Raw genomic sequence first — 24,733 nt, 5'->3', positions numbered from 1 at the left:
GGTAGCAAAACATTAATAATTTACCAATCTCAAATAAGTGATGGTAATCCATTTGCAAATGAGAAGGGGCCCCCAAGAGATCCCGATCCCTTTGTGAATGTATAAAACATGTTTATTTAAGAAGAGGAAATAGTCCACTAGGCCACTGCCTCTTCTTAAACTAAACTAAAAATAAAAAACACAGAAAAACTTTGCTTTTTAAATAAATGCAGTCTGGTTTTCTTTTGTTTTGCTGTGATTAACAAGCAATCAGAGACGGACCTCAGCTGGTCCCCATTCCTGTTCTGGCTGTGATCCCTAGTGGATCGCAAATTGTAACGTACTTCATTAACATCCATGAAATGGTTCAATTTGCAACTCACTAGTAATAGCTAAGTTACATTTAACACTTCTATACATCAAAAACTGCAGTTTCCTAATAGCAATTTGGTAAGAATCACAGTTTGGAATTTGCAGTCCCTAATGTTAGTACACCTTGGTATATAAAAAGCAAAATACAAAACATAAGTAATTTGTGGCTGGTACAGGTATTTCTACTTTCTGAGTTTTATAAACGAAGGGTACCTAATCGATCTGGACATTTTTATCAGACAATACTGGTGTAATTCAAGGTTCAATTTGCAAAACAATATGATTTAACCGGTTCTGTGCTTTGGACGAGGTGACCTCGTCCAAGGCTACAGTTCCCCTGTGCCTTGGACAAGGTCACCTCATCCAAGGCACAGGGGAACTTGGGGGAGCTGGTATAATATTTTTTAGTATTTCACCCCCCCTCACCCCGGGGGGCAGATCGCCTTTTTTTCGGCGGATCTGCCCCCAGGGGGGTGGGGGGCAAAATCCACTAGACACCAGGGATTTATTTTTACTGTAAAGTTTCTTCTGGGGGCGAACCCTTGGGCAAGGGTCGCCCCACTGGGGGGCTATTTTTTTTTGTATTTCGCCCCCCCCCCCCCACCCCCGGGGGCAGATAGCCGATTTTTTGGCGGATCTGCACGCAGGGAGGGGGCGAAATCCACTAGACACCAGGGATTTTGTTTTTATTGTTTATTTTGGGGGCAACCCCTTGGGCAAGGGTCACTCCCCTGGGGGGCTATTTTTTTTTTCTGTTTCAGCCCCCCGATGGCAGACCAGCCATTTTTTGGACGATCTGGCCCCCGGGGGGGTGGAAGCACACTAGGCACCAGGGATTGTGTGGTGTGTGTTTGGGGTCACCCCTTGGGCAACGGTCGCCCCCCTAAAGTGGGGAAAGTTCGTATTGGCCATCGATGGGCCTATTTTTGTAGGCCCATCTGCCCCCAAGGAGGGCAGAAACCACCAATACGCCAGGGATTTTTTTTGGGGTTTTGTTTTGTGCTGGGGGTGCCCCCTTTGGGAAGGGTCACCCCCTATAGGGGGCACAGAGGTGTTGCCCATTTCTGCCCCCCTTGGGGGCAGATTGGGCAATTTTTTTACGCCCATCTACCCCAGAGGGGGGCAGGATCCACTTAGGTACCAGGGACAACTTCTAAGTTCTTGGTGGTGGGGTGTTTGTCAACTGTCGAAGTATTTGTATTTGTGATTATAACAATATATTTCTTCGTTTTCTTCTAGTTCAACGCTTTTGCTTCCTTTGCTGTGGATCTTTGCGGTTTTGGCAGTAGTTGTCCTGCGGTTTGCATAGTTGCATGTTTTAGGTAAGTGAAAGCAATTTACTCCAAAGGAGTATTGTTGACATGCATGAATGACATGTTTGTAGGTGGTGTACTAAATGCAGTATTGTGTGTTTGACATTGTCCTTAGATTTGAGCACAGTGATGTTTGTGTTGTCATTTGTCTAATTTGCTTTTCTCTTTTTAGTGGGATATCATTGGTGATTGCTGTGTCTGTGCAGAGTAGTTGCTTGGTGAGTAGCTTTTTCAGGCAAGTGAGTGGTATAGTTTTTTTTGTAGTACATAACTCTTTGTGATAAAGCTACACTTTGTTTATTACTTATTTTAGTGCTAGTTGTTGTTGGCAATCCATTTGTTGTTAGTGAGGATCATGGCTAGCCGCAAAGTGACTGCTCAGCAGGTTGTTCGCATGCTCTTTGAGTCGTCTTCAGACCATGATTACGACACTGACTCTGCATCTGAGGCAGAGGAGGAAGCAGGAGATTCTGGAAGTGAGTTTTCTGTTCGAGAGTATTCTTCTGATGAGGAAGCTACTCTCAGTGCAGATGAAGGGCGTGTGTTAGAGGAGGACATTGATGTGCCAAGAGTGCAGCAGCCTGGGGCTGAAGGGTTTCCCATTAGAAGATCTGACACCTGGATTGCCCCAAACATGGAGCAGCCACAGTTACCTGCATTTACTGGTCTTCCAGGGTGTAGAGTTAATACGGAAAACTTTTTGCCTGTCCATTTCTTTAACTTGTTTATGGACGATGTATTTTTGGAAGAGATTGTGGAGCAGACAAATGTGCATGCAGAGCAATATTTGCGGGACAACGCTGCCAGACTTAAGCCTCAGTCTAGAGCTACTCAGTGGGTTCCCACATATCTGGAAGAGATGAAAAGGTTTTTAGGTTTGACTTTTTTGATGGGGTTGATCAGGAAGCCGTCACTGGCTTCCTATTGGTCTACTAGTCCCTTGATGGCAACCGCTATATTTCCTGCAACTATTACACGTAATCGGTATTTGCTTCTTCTTTGTATGCTGCATTTTGTAGACAATGCTTTAGCTTTGCCACGAGATGACCCTGATTGTGACCGTCTTTTTAAGATTAGGCCTGTCATTGATCATTTTGTGGATCAGTTTTCAGAGGTCTATGTTCCAGGCAAAGAGAGAAATGTGGACGAGTCTTTGGTCCTTTTCAAGGGGCGTTTAGTTTTTAAGCAGTACATTCCTAGTAAGAGGGCACAGTATGGGATTAAATTGTATATGCTGTCAGAAAGCAGTACAGGATATGTGTATAATTTCCGGGTCTACACTGGTAGGGATTCCAGTATTGACCCTCCTGGTTGTCCGGTCACTTTTGGAGTTAGCGAAAAAATTGTGTGGGAACTTGCTAGACGGCTGTTTAACAAAGGTCACCATTTGTACGTAGATAATTTCTACACTGGAGTGCAGTTGTTCAAGGAGTTGTTTAGAGTGGACACTGTTGCTTGTGGCACAATCTGTTCTAACCGGAAAGGCTATCCAAGGGAGCTTGTCTGTAAGAAACTTGTGAGGGGACAGTGCAGTGCCTTGCGGAATAATGAGCTGCTAGCTATGAAATTTTCAGACAGGAGGGATGTGTACATGCTATCGACCATCCATGATGAGAGTACTTCCGCTGTGGCTGTTTGGGGTCAGGTTGCGGAAGTGCGCAAACCTGCGTGCATTTTGGACTACAATAGGCACATGGGTGGTGTTGATAGAGAAGATCAGAGGTTGGAACCTTACACTGCTCTTCGTAAGTCTTATGTGTGGTATAAAAAGTTGGCCCTACATTTATTTCATTTGGTAACTTTTAATGCCTTTATTGTATACAAGGATTGTTCACCTGAGTCAAGGATGACATTTGTTACATTTCAGGAGTTGGTGATAGAAAGCCTTATTGTGATGGAACTGGCAAGAGTTCCTAGAGTAGAAGTGGTGGAGGATGTGGCTAGATTGAAAGATCGGCACTTTCCAGATCACATTCCTCCCACTCCCAAAAAAGACTTGCCCACAAAGAAATGTAGAGTATGTGCCCGGAGATTAATCCGGAGGGGGAGCGGGATGTACTGCCCCGAATGCCCTTCAAAGCCTGGGCTGTGTGTGCCCAGCTGTTCTAGAAGTTACCATACCAAAAAATAATTCTGGGAAATACCGTGAGCGTAAGCTGTCTGTTTTATATTTTCATATGTTTCACGGTTGGCATCTCTGTCGTATTTAGTTAGAGCTTTTGTGTTTGTAGTTTTGTGCTTATTTTATAATTAGTGGTTTCTTTGTTGTTTATAAACAAAAAAAGTGATGGCGGTGTGCGTGGGGTGGCGCTAGGCTGGCGGTGTGCTTGGTGTGGCGCTTGGCTGGCGGTGCCAGCCAAACGCCAGTCCACACTCCCATCAGCTGGTGTGATTCTTGTATCAGGCATGTGGGTGTATGTAAGTGATGGGCCCTTGAGTGGCGCGGTCTGTCGATGTGAGTGTTGTAATGTGCTGAGCCCGTGGCTGGCGGTGTGAATGGTCTTGTGCGTGTCATGTATGAAAGGTGTGTGAATGGACTGTAAAGCGGTTGGTGCCTTGTCGCGGCTTTAAAGCTCACGAGCTGTGAGTCATTGGTTCAGTTTTTTGCCTTTCAGTTATTAACAGTGCATTTCATTTTTGTGAAATCTCTTGTTAATAAAATTTGATCCACTGAACCATCACTCACCCTCGTGCCAAATCCAACCAGTATGTGTGGTAAAAATGACAAAACCTGCTCTGCTGTAATCAGGCGTCGCAGCACACCTGTGACACGCTAGGTGCCTCGGGTGGGACCCCGATGATGAAGCATGCCTCCAACTTGGTTGGTGGGTGAGGGGTCTTCTTCACATAACCTAAGTGTGTTTCTTTTCACAATTTTAGTGTTTGACACATCACGGACGTATGTGCACACATCAAAATGATATATTACAAAAATATCTGTGTTTGGGGGGGGAGGACCCACCTATGTTTTTGGTCCTGGGTGCGGCCTTCATCTAGGGAAACCTACAAAACCCAGACATTTTTTAAAACTAGACACCCCAAGGAGTCAAGGGAGGTGTGGCTTGCGTGGCTCCCCCAACATTTTCTTACCCAGACTCCTCTGTAAACCTCCAAATTTGCATAAAAATGCATATTTTCCTGACTTTTCTTAGTAGGATCACAGCTCCAGCACAAAATTCCTACTCCCCAGTTTTCCCCTCAGTCTCCCAAGTAAAATGACACCTCACTTATGTGGGTCCCCAAATCAGAGTCCGTTTAAAGATGTATAAAAGAATATGCCCTTATAAACTCGCTGTGCTATCCCCGCTATCTCTTCAAGTTTTGGGCCTTATTCTGTTGCAGGCACCTGGCCTACCCACACAAGTGAGGTATCATTTTTATCGGGAGACTTGGGGGAACGCTGGGTGGAAGGAAATTTGTGGCTCCTCTCAGATTCCAGAACTTTCTGCCACAGAAATGTGAGGAACATGTGTTTTTGAAGCCAAATTGAGGTTTGCAAAGGATTCTGGGTAACAGAACCTGGTCCGAGCCCCACAAGTCACCCCATCTTGGATTCCCCTAGGTCTCTAGTTTTCAGAAATGCACAGGTTTGGTAGGTTTCCCTAGGTGCCGGCTGAGCTAGAGGCCAAAATCTACAGGTAGGCACTTTGCAAAAAACACCTCTGTTTTCTTTCAAAAATTTGGATGTGTCCACGTTGCGCTTTGGGGCGTTTCCTGTCGCGGGCGCTAGGCCTACCCACACAAGTGAGGTATCATTTTTATCGGGAGACTTGGGGGAACATAGATTAGCAAAACAAGTGTTATTGCCCCTTGTCTTTCTCTACATTTTTTCCTTCCAAATATAGGGGAGTCTGTAAAAAAGACATCTATTTGAGAAATGCCCTGTAATTCACATGCTAGTATGGTCACCCCAGAATTCAGAGATGTGCAAATAACCACTGCGCCTCAACACCTTGTCTTGTGCCCTTTTTGGAAAAACAAAGGTTTTCTTGATAGCTATTTTTTACTCTTTATATTTCAGCAAATGAATTGCTGTATACCCGGTATAGAATGAAACCGCACTGCAGGGTGCAGCTTATTTATTGGCTCTGGGTTCCTCGGGTTCTTGATGAACCTACAAGCCCTATATATCCCCGCAACCAGAGGAGTCCAGCAGACGTAACGGTATATTGCTTTCGATAATCAGACATTGCAGGGAAAAGTTACAGAGTAAAACGTAGAGAAAAATTGATGTTTTTTACCTCAATTTCAAGATTTTTCTTTTTCAGTTATTTTCTGTAGGAAACCCTTGTAGGATCTACACAAATGACCCCTTGCTGAATTCAGAATTTTGTCTACTTTTCAGAAATGTTTAGGTTTCTGGGATCCAGCATTGGTTTAATGCCCATTTCTGTCACTGACTGGAAGGAGGCTGAAAGCCCCAAAAATTGCAAAAATGGGGTATGCCCCAGTAAAATGCCAAAATTGTGTTGAAAAATTGGGTTTTCTGATTCAAGTCTGCCTGTTCCTGAAAGCTGGGAAGCTGCTGAGTTTAGCACAGCAAACCCTTTGGTGATGCCATTTTCAGGGGAAAAACCACAAGCCTTCTTCTGCAGCCACTTTTTCAATTTTTTTTGAAAAAAACTAAATTTTCACTGTATTTTGGCTAATTTCTAGGCCTCCTTCAGGGGAACCCACAAAGTCTGGGTACCTCTAGAATCCCTAGGATGTTGGAAAAAAAGGACGCACATTTGGCTTGGTTAGCTTATGTGGACAAAAAGTTATGAGGGCCTAAGCGCGAACTGCCCCAAATAGGCAAAAAAAGGCCTGGCACAGGAGGGGGAAAAGGCCTGGCAGCGAAGGGGTTAATGTTTAACATAATCCACCAGAACTAGTAATCAGTGAGGCTTTTATCAAGCCCAGTTTAAGCTTTATTTCAGAAACATCTATGTCAGGCTGTTCATGGCAAGCATGAACATTAGGTACAGTGGTGTGTGTGTGTGTATATATGGAAAATGTCACTTACCCAGTGTACATCTGTTCGTGGCATGAGACGCTGCAGATTCACATGCTTTGCACATCCCGCCATCTAGTGTTGGGCTCGGAGTATTACAAGTTGTTTTTCTTCGAAGAAGTCTTTTCGAGTCACGAGATCGAGGGACTCCTCCCCTTTCGGCTCCATTGCGCATGGGCGTCGACTCCATCTTAGATTGTTTTCCCCGCAGAGGGTGAGGTAGGAGTTGTGTATTATAGTAATAGTGCCCATGCAATGGAGTAAATATGTATGTACATAATGTGGTTTAAGCGATATATTTACAAATTTACAAATGTTCAAGATCAACTTCGAAACGGCTACAGGCTCCCGGGGAGGCGGGTGGGCGCATGTGAATCTGCAGCGTCTCATGCCACAAACAGATGTACACTGGGTAAGTGACATTTTCTGTTCGATTGCATGTGTAGCTGCAGATACACATGCTTTGCATAGACTAGTAAGCAGTTATCTCCCCAAAAGCGGTGGCTCAGCCTGTAGGAGTTGAAGTTGTTTGAAATAAAGTTCGTAGTACTGCTTGTCCTACTGTGGCTTGCTGTGTTGTTAACACATCCATGCAGTAATGTTTGGTAAACGTATGAGGCGCAGACCATGTGGCTGCCTTACATATTTCAGTCATTGGAATGTTGCCTAGAAAGGCCATAGTAGCACCTTTCTTTCTAGTAGAGTGTGCCTTTGGTGTTATAAGCAGTTCTCTTTTTGCTTTGATATAACAGGTTTGAATGCATTTAACTATCCATCTGGCAATGCCTTGTTTGGATATTGGATTCCCTGTATGAGGTTTTTGAACGGTGATATGACTTTTGGTAAGAACTTAGGATTTGTTCGTAAAACTACTTTATGCTTTTGTATTTGAATAAAGGGTTCTTGTATGGTAAATGCCTGTATTTCACTTACTCTTCTTAGAGATGTGATGGGAATTAGAAATGCTACTTTCCATGTTAAATATTGTATCTCACATGAGTGCATGGGTTCAAACGGTGGACCCATGAGCCGTGTTAAGACAATGTTGAGGTTCCATGAAGGAACTGGTGGTGTTCTTGGTGGGATAATTCTTTTTAGGCCCTCCATAAAAGCCTTTATGACTGGGATCCTAAAGAGTGAAGTTGAGTGCGTAATTTGCAGATAAGCTGAAATTGCGGTGAGATGTATTTTAATGGATGAAAAAGCTAGCTTTGACTTTTTTAAGTGCAGTAAATAGCTTACGATGTCTTTAGCAGATGCGTATAAGGGTTGAATTTGATTACTATGGCAGTAATAAACAAATAGTTTCCATTTATTTGCATAGCAATGTCTTGTGGTAGGTTTTCTAGCTTGTTTTATGACCTCCATACATTCATGTGTAAGGTCTAGATGTCTGAATTCTAAGACTTCAGGAGCCAAATTGCTAGATTCAGTGATGCTGGATTTGGGTGTCTGATCTGTTGTTTGTGTTGAGTTAACAGATCTGGTCTGTTTGGCATGAGCCACTACTGAAAGGTCTAGTAGTGTTGTGTACCAAGGTTGTCTTGCCCAAGTTGGTGCTATTAGTATGAGTTTGAGTTTGTTTTGACTCAATTTGTTTACTAGATATGGAAGGAGTGGGAGAGGGGGAAAAGCGTATGCAAATATCCCTGACCAACTCATCCATAACGCATTGCCGCAAGACTGATCCTGTGGGTACCTGGATGCGAAGTTTTGGCATTTTGCGTTTTCTTTTGTTGCAAATAGATCTATTTGTGGTGTTCCCCATCTTTGGAAGTAAGTGTTTAGTATTTGGGGTTGAATCTCCCATTTGTGGATCTGTTGGTGATCCCGCGAGAGATTGTCTGCTAACTGGTTCTGAATTCCTGGAATGAACTGCGCTATTAGGCGAATGTGGTTGTGAATTGCCCAATGCCAAATTTTCTGTGCCAGGAGACACAACTGTGTTGAGTGTGTTCCTCCCTGTTTGTTTAGATAATACATCGTTGTCATGTCTGTCTTGACAAGCATGTGTTTGTGTGTTATTATAGGTTGAAAAGCTTTCAACGCTAGAAATACTGCCAGTAATTCTACGTGATTTATATGAAACTATCTCTGTTGAGTGTCCCATTGTCCTTGGATGATGTGTTGTTTGAGGTGTGCTCCCCACCCTATCATGGAGGCGTCCGTTGTTATTACGTATTGAGGCACTGGGTCTTGGAAAGGCCGCCCTTTGTTTAAATTTATAGTGTTCCACCATTGAAGCGAGGTGTATGTTTGGCGGTCTATCAACACTAGATCTTGAAGTTGACTCTGTGCCTGTGACCATTGTGATGCTAGGCACTGTTGTAAGGGCCGCATGTGCAATCTTGCGTTTGGGACAATGGCTATGCATGAGGACATCATGCCTAGTAGTTTCATCACTATCTTGACTTGTATCTTTTGTTTTGGGTGCATGGCCTGTATTACATTGTGGAATGCTTGTACTCTTTGTGGACTTGGAGTGGCAATCCCTTTTGTTGTGTTGATTGTCGCTCCTAAGTATTGTTGTATTTGACACGGCTGAAGGTGTGACTTGTTGTAGTTGAGTGGGAAACCTAGTTTGTGAAGGGTTTCTATGACATACTTTGTGTGTTGTGAGCACCGTTCCTGCGTGTTGGTTTTTATTAACCAATCGTCTAGGTACGGGAACACATGTATTTGCTGTCTTCTGATATGAGCAGCCACTACTGCCAGGCATTTTGTAAAAACTCTTGGCGCAGTTGTTATCCCGAATGGCAACACTTTGAATTGGTAATGTACCCCTTGGAATACAAACCTTAAGTACTTTCTTTGTGAAGGATGTATCGGTATATGGAAGTACGCATCCTTTAGGTCTAGTGTTGTCATGTAGTCTTGTTTGAGCAATGGGATTACGTCCTGCAGTGTCACCATGTGAAAGTGATCTGATTTGATGTAGATATTTAATGTTCTGAGATCTAATATAGGTCTTAGAGTTTTGTCTTTTTTGGGTATGAGAAAGTACAGTGAGTAAACTCCTCTTCCTCTCTGATGAATTGGTACCAACTCTATTGCATCTTTTTGCAACAACGCTTGAACTTCTAGTTGTAGAAGATCTATGTGTTGTTTTGACATGTTGTGTGTTTTCGGTGGGACATTTGGAGGGAATTCTAGAAATTCTATGCAATAACCATGCTGGATAATGGCTAGGACCCACGTGTCTGTTATTTCCTCCCAGTTTTTGTAGAAATTGGTTAGTCCCCCCTCACTGGTGTTATGTGCTGGGGATTTGTGACATGGAAGTCACTGTTTATTTTGTGGAGTTTTGGGACTTTGGAACTTCCCTTTACTCTTTGGGAACTGTCCCCCTCTATATTGTCCCCGAAAAGTTCCCCGCTGGTATTGGCTCTGATAAGTGGGCCTTGTTTGTGAAGTTGTAGGTTCAGTGCTTTGTCCTCAAAACCCCCCTCGAAACTGTGATTTTCGAAATGTGCCTCTGCTCTGTGGGGAGTAGAGTGCGCCCATGGCTTTGGCCGTATCAGTGTCTTTTTTAAGTTTTTCGATAGCAGTGTCCACCTCCGGCCCAAACAACTGCTGTCCGTTAAATGGCATATTCAGCACGGCTTGTTGTATTTCCGGCTTGAATCCAGATGTACGTAGCCATGCATGTCTTTGTATTGTTACTGCTGTATTGACAGTCCTAGCAGCTGTGTCTGCTGCATCCATTGCAGACCGTATCTGATTGTTCGAGATACTCTGTCCTTCGTCCACCACTTGTTGTGCTCTTTTTTGGAAGTCCTTGGGCAAATGTTCTATAAAATGTAGCATTTCGTCCCAATGAGCCCTGTCGTATCTCGCCAACAAGGCCTGTGAGTTGGCAATGCGCCATTGGTTGGCTGCCTGTGCCGCCACTCTTTTCCCAGCCGCGTCAAACTTACGACTCTCTTTGTCTGGAGGTGGTGCATCTCCTGAGGTGCGTGAGTTCGCCCTCTTGCGTGCTGCACCTACTACCACTGAGTCTGGCGTTAACTGTTGTGTGATGTACACAGGGTCTGTTGGTGGCGGTTTATATTTTTTCTCCAACCTTGGAGTTATGGCCCTTCCTTTGACAGGCTCTTCAAACACTTGTTTGGAGTGTTTTAGCATTCCAGGTAGCATGAGGAGGCTCTGGTACTGGCTATGTGTGGACGACAGTGTGTTAAATAGAAAGTCGTCTTCAATTGGCTCTGCATGCAGGCTGACATTATGAAACGCTGCTGCTCTTGACACCACCTATGTGTAGGCAGTAGAGTCCTCAGGTGGTGACAGTCTAGCTGGATAACAGTCGGGACTGTTATCTGACACTAGCGCATCATAAAGATCCCACGCGTCTGGATCATCCTGACTCATCCCTGTATGAGTTGGGGATTGCATCATTGGTGGAGTGGCTACCGGAGATGGTTGTGGAGAGTGTTGTGGAGATGGTGGTGGGGTTACTTGTTTAGCCACCTTTGCCTGTGGCTGCTTGTCTTTCTCTTAGAAGGCAAGTTTTCGTTTCATCCGAATCGGAGGGAGAGTACTGATCTTCCCTGTTCCCTTTTGGATGTGGAGCCTTCTTTGGGTGTAATCTGGCTCCATTGTCTCTAGTTCCTGTCCAAACCTATGTGTTTGCATTTGTGAGGACAGGCCTTGTTCCTCTGTGTAGGAACTTGTTTTCGGTTCCGAGGCTGGATGTTTCGGTACCGAAACCTTTTCGGCTTCCTTTTTCGGTTCCGACGCCACTTTTTTGCTCTTTGGCGTAGTGATCTCTCGGTGCTGACTTGCTTCGGTGCCGCTCTCTCGGTGCCGAGATTGCTCTGACCCGGTGTCTCGACCGGAGTCGGATGACTTCGACACATGAATGCCCTTTTTCGGTGCCGATGCGCAGTCACCTATTTTTCGGGTTAAGCCATGGCCTGCCGGCGGTGGCGTCCACTGGGCTTTTGTGGTCTTTGCGTGAGTTTTGTGTATCGACGTCTTACTCACGGTTTTCGGTGTCTGTTCAGGATCGACCTCTTCAGAGTCCGAATCCTCGATGGAGAAGGCTTCCTCTTCTTCCTCCATGTGTTTTTGTCCTGTCGGCACCGACGCCATCTATAGTCTTCTTGCTCTTCGGTCCCTTAAGGTCTTTCTGGACCGAAACGTTTTTGGAGTATAAAAGTAATGGCTGCTTTGCTGGTCTTTTAACACCCTTATGAAACACTACGGGTGCTTGAGGAGACTGTATTGAAGACATCTGGGCAGAGCATCACCAACCTCCAAGGATTTTTGATCCAGGAATTATCAACCCCAAATCCAACTTTTTTTGCCCTTCTTAGGGACAGGCAACTAGCATCTTCAGCACAAAGCAGAACTGTTTGAATAAGCCATCCATCACCTGAAGATTTAATTTTTTTTCCAAATGTTCGGCCCCACATACAGGCAGTCTCCTATGAAGAGCATTTTCCTACATTTACCCAGAAGAACCATGTTCAACGTCCAGGAGGTCAAAATACCTGAAAGTGGCCTCCAGCAGGTTATGCCAATGTTCACTATAGCTCCTCCAAACCCCATCAGCGTTTAATAGTATATGACTGGTCATTTAAACTAAGGTAAACACCATTCATTTAATCAGATAGTATGTTCGATCAGCATTCTGTTCATTAAAGCTCTTCAGAGGATCCTAATCCTGTGAGATGGTGCCAACTCTGAATGTTGCAAATGAATACAGAAACATAAAAACATATAATGGAAGGACTACATTTTCTGCAATGCTATTGGAGGCCTTACTGATGGCAAGCACCTGTGAAAAGGTTTGTGCTGCTTTGTTAGGTGGGTTGCAGAAAGAAAAACATTCTAACCTAAAATGTGTTTTTGATGGAAACTCCTGCACCCAGCAGAGTCATGAAGCAGTCTCAGCATGGAGTTGCCAATACAAAATTATAAATAAATCGAGTTAAGCTTGAAAAAGGCTCAAGGTGCAGCCCTTTAGCTGCTTAGCTGTAAAAGCCCACTATCGCAGTCTTAGCAGAAAACACTAATGTGTCAGCATGGAAGGGTGGCAGGAGTCATTCTCACACGAGGGAATGCAGTATTACTCCTATGCATGATGACAGAAAGGAACAGAAACTGTTGGAGGACTTCATTTGTCAAGTGATCAAAATGCTTGTACCATCAACATGTTTAGGAGTTGGCTTCAGATCAGTGATCTTTCACAGGGTTTTCTATCTGAGACAGACCTGTGGTTCCTTGTATGAGACACAATGATTTCCTTTACAGTATCTGTTCTAGTCAGTCATTCTGGTCCAAGGGTAACCCTTAGCACTGAATAGTCACTTCAGTTCATTCATCCCTGATAACAATTGTCCAAAGCTAAAATAATTGCCTTATGTGCAAATTATTCAAAAATAACATACTATTTACTTGTCTATAAAGAAATGTTTGCAAAAGTGGGGTATCAATGTTATTTACTTTTGTAGATTGTACCATTCAGATTTTGTTCTTGCATATTATAAAACAGTAAAATTGTCAATAGTTTACATTTAGCAAGCAGAACCAAATGTTACCAACCATCATATTATTCTAAAACTGGCATAATAATAAACCAGTGTTACACATTTGATTTTGTGCTAGTATGCAGGTTATGAAAATAATAGTGTATTTAATTGGTGACCTAGGATATTGGCATAGCTTCCAAAAGTACTCAATTTAAAGGACAGTGTGAACCATAAAGAAAAGAAGGATTTCAACTAAGCAGTTCCCTTCTCGTTGAAAGTAATTCTACAAACTGAAGCTGCCACTGTTCTCACTCAGCAGAAGAATTTGTAACTAGGGAAGCCTTCCACTACTAAACCAAGCAGACTGAATCCAACATGACCAAGTTGTCAGGCTGTGAGCCACCTCATATTTTCATCTTGTTTGGGGCTACATGTATCCTCCACTGCGTTTGTTTCAAATGAATACTTCCCCCTAAAACTATGGAAACATACTGCCCTTTTTAGTATAAAGTGTGCATGGTGGCATGTTCACATGCTCACTCGGACTCTCTCATAATAATTAATCTCAACATTTCAGGAAGAATATGGCTGCCCGTCTTCTGCAGTTCACGCCACACAGATCCAGCATGTCCTTATACTGAGGAATTACACGTAAATCCAATACAGGTTCCAGAATCCAAATGCTAAGATTACGTGGGTCAACGGCTACAGCAATTTAAAAAAATTAAGTGTGAAGCATGATCTAACTGAGTTGAAGGATGAGTAGAGGACATTAAAAAAAGGATTAAGGAAGATATGTGAAGATGGATTTCGGTCTAAAAATGAAGACTGTGATAGAAGAAAATGTCAAGTTTGCACCCTGGGGAAGATCCTGTTTAAGATATACATAAGCACATCTGTTATAAAGTGCAAACGGCTGCAGTGAAATACTACAAAATGTGGGCACTGGATCCATTGCTTTGTGGTGTGTGTAATCAATGGTTAAAATTGAGAGGAAGCGAAGATGTACAAGTAAAACAAACAAGTTGTGAAGATATTGCTGAGTTTGTATTCACCATCTACTAACAACTCCCTAAAGATCAAAGGGTAGTTCAACAAGCATTGGCAGAGTCATTATTAGGTTTTTCCTTCAAAAGGCGAATGCAGATATACTGGCTTTGCCAAAGCTTTCCTGAATTAGTGCTTCTGAAACGCATGCGGACAGAATGGCCTACTTGAAATGGTCAGAATAAAAACACAAAAATGGATGATGTGGGCACAATGTGTTGTTGACACGTGCAGATATGTGCTGTATGCATCAAGCAGTGGTGGACATTCTGGCTTTTGTTACCCTCCTGTTCAAACATAACTGATGACCACTGAAGAACAGTAAAGTAAAAAATAAAAAAATAACAAATACAGGAGTGTAAAAATAGAATTAAACAGCCCAGTAACATTTTCCAGCTGTCATGCTCTCGAGAAAGAAAACAAAACAGACCAGGCGGGAAGCACCTGGACCGATATGGATATCAGTAGTTGGGGCAGGGCAGCCAGTGGACGTGTGTCCCTGAATAGGCTGTATGTTTTTGATGTTCAGATCTGTTAGATACTTTGGGCTGATACCAACAGGTAGGCCTTCAGTAAATGCGTCAAGCCAGCTGCACGACACAATCAACAGATGGAAGGTGTTCTCCAAAAACCTGTTCCTGAAACTATAAATATGTTGTGGTATTTGTAGTGTGACAGCAGTAACTCTCGCCAAATCGATAAAGCTGCCTGTAGTCAAGACCCAAAAAGGCACAATTGGAAGCTGCAAATATAATATGAAACAGATATGATTTTCATAAAAGGACATGCCTGCTAAATGAACCTCTTTCCTCCAATGCATGCTTGTACACTTGCCAGCAGCGTTCCTGACACATCCAGTGATAAGTCTTCAGAAGCTGCAGCTCCGCTTTCACAGCCCTCTCCAGGACATCCACACAACAATGAAAAGGGTGGGACCTTTCAGAAACTCCGGATGCAACTTTTTTTCTATAAAAGTATAAAAAAGTATAAATGTTTTAAGTACTACTAGTGACTCTGATATTGTGATAATTACATATGAAAAGCTTACCTACCTGCAAAACTAGCTTTGCATAAAATCTGATACCAAGTCCAGAAAACGGTACTTAACCTTTAAGATAAATTCACAATAAATCTTAAGTTTAAAAAATAACAATCACCTGTAACTCTTCCTTATTAGTTTGTCCTCTACATCTTTATGTCTTTTATTCCCAAATCATAAGTAGTGGCTTTACAAATCAAAATACGAAAGCACAAAGGCGCTCGGATAGATCAGGCCCTATAACCACAGAGTGGAACATGGGTTTTAATCTGTTCATATTAGTGCAAAAGAATTACAAAGCCGCCCTCAAGCACTCCAAAAATAGCATATTTCCATTAGAATAACAATATTATGTACACACTGCATCAGACAACTCAAATCAAGACCGATAAACAGTTTGAGGGATGCAACTAGACAATAAATCAGTGAAGGCTGTGTCCCCCTTTCTGAGTAGTAAACCTTTGATTTGAATCAGGCATTAAGAGGCACAATAATTTCTGCACTGGCACTCCTTGGTGATCAGGGCAAATTTTTTCTCTAATTAGTTTTTCCTCTTTCATGAGAGGACTGATAGAAAGCTACTTAATATTCAGGAGGTTACAATATTTCCTACAGAAGCTTCATGAGACATATTATGCTAAGAGACCCCTATGGTAAGCATGATCACTTCTAGTGTGGTTCACTTCTCTAATGTTTTTCAGCTTCAGTGTACACTAGAAATTCTACTTCATGTAGGAATGTTTTCTATTCCTTTCAAGTCAAGACAACATACAATTTCACTCTCAGAAATCACCATCATACAACCAGTTGTTCCAACAATAGGAACCAAAACATTGAGCTTCTGGGTTCCAAGTCTAGTGACCATAACGATGTCAGACAGGCCTTCTTCCATACAAAACACTGCTTAAAGCTCAGCAGTGGCTCCTCTGAGCTTTTTGTAAGTGTTCCTCCACTCTCTACAATGTGTAACTCAATCAAGGGCATTAGAAAACCCATCTTCCCAAACTTGACTAAGTTAGTTCTGGGTGAAGTATTCCGATAGCCTAAAAGGCCAAGTACTTTCCCCTCATCACTTTAAGGGTTAAGTGCCACCTCACCAAACACTTGATATTGAAGTACTCCCCAATTTGTTTTTCAGTTTTGCAACACAGATCTTATCCTTCACAAGATTTACACAAAACCTTCTAGAGCCCCTTCATCATCTGCTATTTTCAGGCCTCCACTCCTCATATCAGCAATCGAAGATCTGACAGGGCTACGTAGCATATGTTTGCTTTACTCGTGTTTTTCATCATCGTGGCACAGCCCAGTACAAGACTAATCCTCAAAACATGCACAGTGGATGTTTGTCAAAGGGTACAATCTTTACCACTAGGTAAAAGGATTGCCACAGGTCACCAAATTTGCTATCTAACTTTAAGTGTCTCTGATATGTCCTGCTATTACCTCTATACATTGAGAGTCAATTATCTGCCTAGTCTGTGAGAATCAGGCTCTGGTCTTTAGCAGGAGCCTACGACGAGGCAACGATCAGTGTAATTTCCCTGAGCTGGTCATTAACCATGATAAACATTCCTACCGGATGTCTCTAACCTGCTCCCCGAACTCAAAATGTTCATCTCAAAGAAAGCTACTAACATGCTGATGATCTTGGACATCACTGAGAGGTATATTAAATGTACTGCTTATAAATCAAAAAGTGCATTTGTTTCTGCACTATACAAGGTTCTTGTAAACACGCTACATCAGAGCACTCCACTGGCAAACTCATAGCCTTGATAGCCCAAGTCAGTACCAACTCAATTTAATTCAAAAAGATCTTTATTCGGTCAGATATGGCCATAAAAAAAGAGTATACATTTAAAAAACAAACAAGAAAATCAAATAAATTGATTGTGCCTTATGGTCTTGATACAGTTTTAGCTATTATTATTATAGCAGCATTGTTGATCAGTAAAGCACGTGAATTGACAGGGAGCTAACTTGTTACTCCTTAATCTATACAAACAATAATTGTAAAATACATACACTTGGGATAAGAAAATACAAGGTCAATGTAAAACTTGTATCAGGCAGTTTAGTTTATAAAACAACTGCAAGACAATGTACATGTAACAGACCATTAGCAAATACTGCAGATAATAAGTTCCTAATATTAAACTACAGATAGGGGCAAGCCGCACCTTTTTCTACTTCTTACTGCAGCTTAAAAAAAAAAATTAAAAAAAAATTGTGAAACAAATATTGTGGTTGTTCAGCAGCTGTAAATGGAATAGTCGCTCTCTGCATTTGCGGTGGCCCAGATTACAGGGAGTGCAGAATTATTAGGCAAGTTGTATTTTTGAGGATTAATTTTATTATTGAACAACAACCATGTTCTCAATGAACCCAAAAAACTCATAAATATCAAAGCTGAATATTTTTGGAAGTAGGTTTTAGTTTGTTTTTAGTTTTAGCTATGTTAGGGGGATATCTGTGTGTGCAGGTGACTATTACTGTGCATAATTATTAGGCAACTTAACAAAAAACAAATATATACCCATTTCAATTATTTATTATTACCAGTGAAACCAATATAACATCTCAACATTCACAAATATACATTTCTGACATTCAAAAACAAAACAAAAACAAATCAGTGACCAATATAGCCACCTTTCTTTGCAAGGACACTCAAAAGCCTGCCATCCATGGATTCTGTCAGTGTTTTGATCTGTTCACCATCAACATTGCGTGCAGCAGCAACCACAGCCTCCCAGACACTGTTCAGAGAGGTGTACTGTTTTCCCTCCTTGTAAATCTCACATTTGATGATGGACCACAGGTTCTCAATGGGGTTCAGATCAGGTGAACAAGGAGGCCATGTCATTAGATTTCCTTCTTTTATACCCTTTCTTGCCAGCCACGCTGTGGAGTACTTGGACGCGTGTGATGGAGCATTGTCCTGCATGAAAATCATGTTTTTCTTGAAGGATGCAGACTTCTTCCTGTACCACTGCTTGAAGAAGGTGTCTTCCAGGAACTGGCAGTAGGACTGGGAGTTGAGCTTGACTCCATCTTCAACCCGAAAAGGCCCCACAAGCTCATCTTTGATGATACCAGCCCAAACCAGTACTCCACCTCCACCTTGCTGGAGTCTGAGTCGGACTGGAGCTCTCTGCCCTTTACCAATCCAGCCACGGGCCCATCCATCTGGCCCATCAAGACTCACTCTCATTTCATCAGTCCATAAAACCTTAGAAAAATCAGTCTTGAGATATTTCTTGGCCCAGTCTTGACGTTTCAGCTTGTGTGTCTTGTTCAGTGGTGGTCGTCTTTCAGCCTTTCTTACCTTGGCCATGTCTCTGAGTATTGCACACCTTGTGCTTTTGGGCACTCCAGTGATGTTGCAGCTCTGAAATATGGCCAAACTGGTGGCAAGTGGCATCGTGGCAGCTGCACGCTTGACTTTTCTCAGTTCATGGGCAGTTATTTTGCGCCTTGGTTTTTCCACACGCTTCTTGCGACCCTGTTGACTATTTTGAATGAAACGCTTGATTGTTCAATGATCACGCTTCAGAAGCTTTGCAATTTTAAGAGTGCTGCATCACTCTGCAAGATATCTCTCTATTTTTGACTTTTCTGAGCCTGTCAAGTCCTTCTTTTGACCCATTTTGCCAAAGGAAAGGAAGTTGCCTAATAATTATGCACACCTGATATAGGGTGTTGATGTCATTAGACCACACCCCTTCTCATTACAGAGATGCACATCACCTAATATGCTTAATTGGTAGTAGGCTTTCAAGCCTATACAGCTTGGAGTAAGACAACATGCATGAAGAGGATGATGTGGTCAAAATACTCATTTGCCTAATAATTCTGCACTCCCTGTATTTAATAACGGTTTAAAATGTCTAAACAAAAAATTTAAGAATTTAAAAAAAAAAAAAGAAAAAATGCAGCATTTTTTTTTTCTGATGAGTCATCATAAGGACAGGATGGAGCCAAGGGGTTCATGTCTCCCCAAAAACACAGGAGCGGCCAGACGGTACCACTCTAAAGTGGAAGAGGAGAGACCTCTCCCAATGCATGAGATTTAAAGAAAAATATAGGGCATGTTCAACAGATAAAAACGGCCTGTATAAAATCTGACAAAACCTTTAGACAGTTCAGTGTTCATCCTTCCTGTCTCGTAAATTTCTAAAAAGTGATACATGACCCTTAACTTATCTTTTCTGATACTCATAGGAGTCGTGAACAGGGCAGATAGTCCCCATGCGCTAAAAGTGTTTGAGAAACAATCAATCTATGGGATTGTATGTCCCTGGTCCAAACTGAGACAATCCAAAATAATCTCTACATAAAGATGACTCTGGGTTAGTCCACATACTAACCCACAACAAAGGGGCCAAGTTAACCTTATCCAGTATATATTCCAAGTGTAGCTCAGAATGCATAATAAAGCTGGAAGTAGATACATAAGCCTTGACAAATGGAGAGGGAATGTTATTTGCTTAGGCCCATATGGCGAGACTATTCAAAATCGCCCTTCCTATGATTTTAACTGTGCTGTCAGTAAGTGAGAGTGGTCTGTAACATTTTTGGGAATTGTGGTCTTCTCTTTTTATAAATAGGCCCCTGGTGGACAAAACACAAGCGGAAGGATTGTTAGTGTTTAGTGAGTAATTGAAGATGTGAAATGATCCAAGGGCCCTTGTCGGGCCAAGGGTGACTGAGAAGAGTGTTTAATACCCTGGTTTAAGTTGTCATAATGAGCTAATAGGTGACCCCTGCTAACATCAGCCAAACAATTGAGGGAAAAAGGCTGTGGGGTGACTTTAGTAGTGATGCCAAAGTGTTTCCTTGGTCTTTAAGGTGCCAAATAAGCCTAAGGGCCTCATTGTTTAATGGGGATTACTTTAATAGGATGTTTACATCTAGTTATAAGCGGCTGGCCCAAAGCTAAAAGGGCATTATGGTCTCCCCAATCTGTCTGCACAACCTCCCCCTTAGAAAACCAGGGAAAACTTTCTAAGTCACAAACACATTGTCAATGTTCGAAACACAACCAAGCCCTCCAAAAGGCGGCAAATATGGTTCATTCCCTCTGAAAATGTTGATAAGATCAGCTAGAACGTATACAGCTATATGTCTGGTCAGCTCTTCCTCCCTGCTGTCTCTGGTCACCTCGGTGGGGTTCCTCCGTTGAAGTTCCTAGCACACAAGTGTAGCCATCCATCTTAGCATTAAAATATCCACACAGAAAGTAATATGGCTGGAATGTTATAACATACCCTGCAGGCTGTAGTTTGAAATGAACAGTACAAACAGTATCTGTAAAATTGTTGTTATATTAATTAATTAAAAAGAGAAATACGATATTTTTTTCTTGATCAGTAGGATTAAGGAAGCCAAACTCCCGTAGTCAATAACTGTTGCATCTACATGGAGACTCGGACTAATCCAGGTCGAAAGCAATCCCTTGACTTGGCCTCGAGGGGGAGGGAGTAGCTTGACTGGAACAAGGGTAGTCATCACAGTATATGGCAGAGTTGGCCCAGGTTTCTTCTAAGGCTCTAATTCCGAACTTGGTAATAAAGACCAGCCAACCATGGTTGTTAAGCTTCTCCTTAAGACCCACAATGTTCCAGCTAAGTATAAAATATGATCGAGCCAGTCTGGATCCTGGAAAGTCAACCTTTAGGGAAAGAGGGTCCAAATTAGTACCTAGGACAGTAACTTGATTAGTCCCAACGACAGCAGTTGGGATGGAGTAAAAGGAACAGGCCTCGATAAAAAGAACTACTGGCCTTTGAGTTAATGTCCTGTTGGGCTGGACTTGAGATAAATGTGATGGAAACTGTCGTTGGGCTCCAGGAATGCTTTCTGATCAGGTGGCTTGAGAGTCCAAAGGATAAATAACTCTGAGTGCCGAAAACAGGAGGTTTATAAAAAGTATCCTAAGGGAGCAGAGGCAATGTTAATCCTCATTATGGTGTGCCTACTAGGACCAAAAAATAAATTGTGTACCAAGAACATTAATCTACAATTCAATATTATAAAATATCCCAAGGATCAACTGGGTCTGGACCAAACCAAGCGCATCTCTGGGTCATCAGAATATCTTCTGCATGAGAAATAGGAAATCCCTTAGGACGCATAAGCCAGTCTAAAGTTTTATTAAATAGCTCCTCATAGGATGCCTTTGGCCCATTTCACAGAAGGGGTACTTGTAGGAGGCTGGCCTGGCTTGTAGTGGGTTCTTAAGGTACTTACACCTTATCCCAGGTCCAGTTATCCCTCATTAGTAAAATGTAGGCAGTGTCTAGAAGCCAGGCTCTCTAAGGGTAGATGTAGCTGAGCAACCAAGGCTGATCTAGGAGACATGCAAAGCTCGTGCAATACCGCTGTAGTCACACAGTACTGACACACATGAAAGAAAATAGTGTTATAAAAATAAAGGTACTTTATTTTGGTGACACAAATGCCAAAAATACCCTAGAGACTATTCTATCTTAGGAGGTAAGTAATACACAACTTATGCACACTAGTACGCAGAAATAGCTGTAACAAAAACAGTTAGAAGACAGTGTAAATGGTGAAAAATCACAAATGTTAGAAATGTGCCTTGGGGGAACACAAACCATATACTAAGAAAGTGGAATGGGAATGTTGGTTTCCCACCTAGGCAAGCGTAGTGTGTAGAGGGGCGCTGGGAGTATTAAAAAACACCAAAGGTAAGTAACAGAACCCACCCCAGATCTCAGGAAAGCAGGAGTAAATCACAGTAACTTTCCTAGAACACACAAGAACACGAGAAAAAAAAGATTATGCAAGAACAAGAAAAGACTGCAAGACACCAACAGTGGATTCCTGGACCTGAAGACCTGTGGAAGAAGGGGACCAAGTCCAAGAAGCACTGAAGGGTCCAGGGACAACAGGAGCCCTTGCTAATCTGGATGTAGGTCCAAAAGAACAATTACCAGTGAAGAACAGTCAGTACTGCACCCAAGAAGACAGAGGTGCCAGGGACCAGGAGGAACCTGGTGGACTCTACCCAGGGAGGGAAATCAGACGGGGCTCTCTGCAATTCTGAGCCCACTCAGAAGACTAGGTAGTGCGCACAGGAGTCGCACACCACTGGGACAAAGAAGATGCAAAAGGAGGCCCCTGCGGCACTACAACAAAGGTTCTCACGCAGCCAGAGAATCACACAGGAAGCTGTGCGTCGCAGGATAGAGTGCTGGGGGCTAGAGCTGCACGGTGCACAAAGAACTTCAGGACGATGCCAACAAACCTTGGCAACCGCAGAACACGCAATGCACAGGGGTACTGTCCTGAGTGGAGAGGAAAGCTTTTACCTCCACCAAAGTGTGACATTAGGACGTCAGGACCACTTCAGTCCACCACCCATGATGCTGGGCACCACACCACCGGTCATCGTTGCAGAGAGGTACCTGCTGAAGCAGGGGAGTGACTCCTTCACTCCAAGGGAGATTCCTTAGTTGTTCTGGTGCAGGATGAAAACAGGCTGTCTTCTGAGGATGCACGACTGGGAAACAGTTGCTGGCAGGAGCGGAAGATACAATGTTGCAGAAGTCATCCTTGATTCTTTGTTGCAGTTTGTAGAGTTCCTGGAGGGTCCAGATGCCGTTTCTTCAGTGAGAAGGTGAAGTAAAGGATGCAGAGGATTACTGCTGGAGTCTTTCAATCAGAATCTGAAGCACCACCCAAGAGAGAGACCCTAAATAGCCCTGAAAGGGGGATTGGTCCGCTACACAGGTAAGCACCTATCAGGGGAATCTCTGATGTCATCTTCTGGAACTGGCCAGAGGCTCCCAGAGTTCCCTGCCAACTTGTAATCCAAGATGGCAAAACCCATGGACCCTCTGGAGGAGCTCTGAGCACCACCCCCGGGGTGGTGATGGACAGGGGAATGGTCACTCCGCTTTCCTTTGCCAAGTTTTGCGCAAGATAACAGACTGAGGGGGGTCCCTGAACCGTTGTAGACTGGATTATGCAACAAGGGCATCTTCAAAGCATTCCCAGTGGCTTGGGAAGGCTACCCCTCCCAAGCCTGTAACATCTATTTTCAAAGGGAGATGGTGTAACACCCCTCTACCAAAGGAAATCTTTTGTTCTGCCTCCCTGGGCTTGAGCTGCTCATGCAACTGGAGAGTAGAAACCTGTGTGAGAGGTGGCAACAGCTGGGGCTGCCTGGAAAACCTCAGAAGGCTGGAATGGCAATACTGGGGGTCCTCTAAGGAGCCCCCACAATGCATGCAATCATAAAAACAATGTTTGCAAAAGCCTTGGGGTATGATTCCAACATGTTTGATACCAAACATGCCTATGTTCGGAGTTACCATTATGTAGCTGGACATAGGTTGTGACCAGTACTCGTGTAAAATGGCGTCCCCGCACACACGAGGTCTGGGAAAATGGCTGTGGGGGCACTTCTGCTAGTGCAGGGGTGCCCTTACACACAGGTACTCTGCATCCTGCCCTCAGGGCTGGAGGGCCTGCTATGGGGTGACTTATAAGTTACCTGGTGCACAGTAGATGGCAGGCAAAGGGTGCATGCACCTTTTCACGCAGTCTGAAATGGCAGTCGTGCAGAAGCCTTTGCATGGGCTTCCTATGGGTGGCAAAAGAAATGCTGCAGCCCATAGGGATCCCCTGGACCCCCAATGCCATGGGTACCTAGATACCATATGCTAAGGACTTATAAGGGGGCACCGGTATGCCCATTTTGGGAGAAATACTGGGCTACCAGTACGCAGTGACAAGATTTAGAGGAGAGAGAGAGAGCAAAATCACTGTGGTCCTGGTTAGCAGGATCCCAGTGAACACAGTCAAGCACACTGACATCAGGCAGAAAATGGGGGTAACGATGGCAAAAAGAGGGTACTTTCCTACAATACTCTGATGAGAACTGCCACTTAGGGACATACAGCTGGCGGAAGATTCACAACAACCTGGTCAGACGCAGAGGGTGTGGTGTCACCTGGCAGCACCCTCCAACCCAAATTCATTGAAGTGAGGCCTTCTCCAGAGGTGGCAACACAGAGAGATGCCGTATAAGCCAAACTAAATGTCTCTGTTGTGACTGGTTGCTCAGCTTGATTATCATCACTGGGCATTTATATGACCCTAACGGTGGAAGGGTGGGTCGAAGGTGCGGAATTCACACTAGGGGGGCAGAGTCAACTTGTGAAGGCTTTCCTACCCCGGGATGCATTGCTCTTAATGGTAAGGGAGGACATGGAAGGCAGGGGTGGTAATGATGCTAATTTAGTTTCAACAGAATCCAGGCGTAAAATTAGGTGAACTATTTTAGCCATCAGCAGTGTTTCCAACTTTTCAAAGTGTTCCTTCATAAGACGAGCCACACCCTGCTGGGTCAAATTTAGAGTGCCCGCCTCTCCTGCTGGGAATGTTGAGGAATTAAAGGGGTTGAGAGACACAAATTCGGCAACCTGCTGAGATGCTTCATGTCGTGCTATGATATTGTTACTTGGATTCTTGGGCCAGTCGC

General features: G+C 43.3%; 1 protein-coding gene across 1 annotated transcript in view; it reads right to left on the bottom strand.

Annotated features, from left to right (window-relative positions):
- Window positions 1-14,950: 14,950 nt before the first annotated feature.
- The window catches only part of LOC138283617 (uncharacterized), a 184,367-nt gene continuing 174,584 nt past the window's right edge, over window positions 14,951-24,733 (bottom strand). Inside the window, exon 3 of the mRNA XM_069221554.1 lies at window positions 14,951-15,143. Coding sequence (XP_069077655.1) covers window positions 14,951-15,143 — 193 coding nt within the window. The remainder of the gene's footprint in view (window positions 15,144-24,733) is intronic.

Source organism: Pleurodeles waltl, chromosome 3_1, assembly GCF_031143425.1.
Source record: "Pleurodeles waltl isolate 20211129_DDA chromosome 3_1, aPleWal1.hap1.20221129, whole genome shotgun sequence".
NCBI lineage: Eukaryota > Metazoa > Chordata > Amphibia > Caudata > Salamandridae > Pleurodeles > Pleurodeles waltl.
This window is presented reverse-complemented; position numbering and strand designations above follow the sequence as displayed.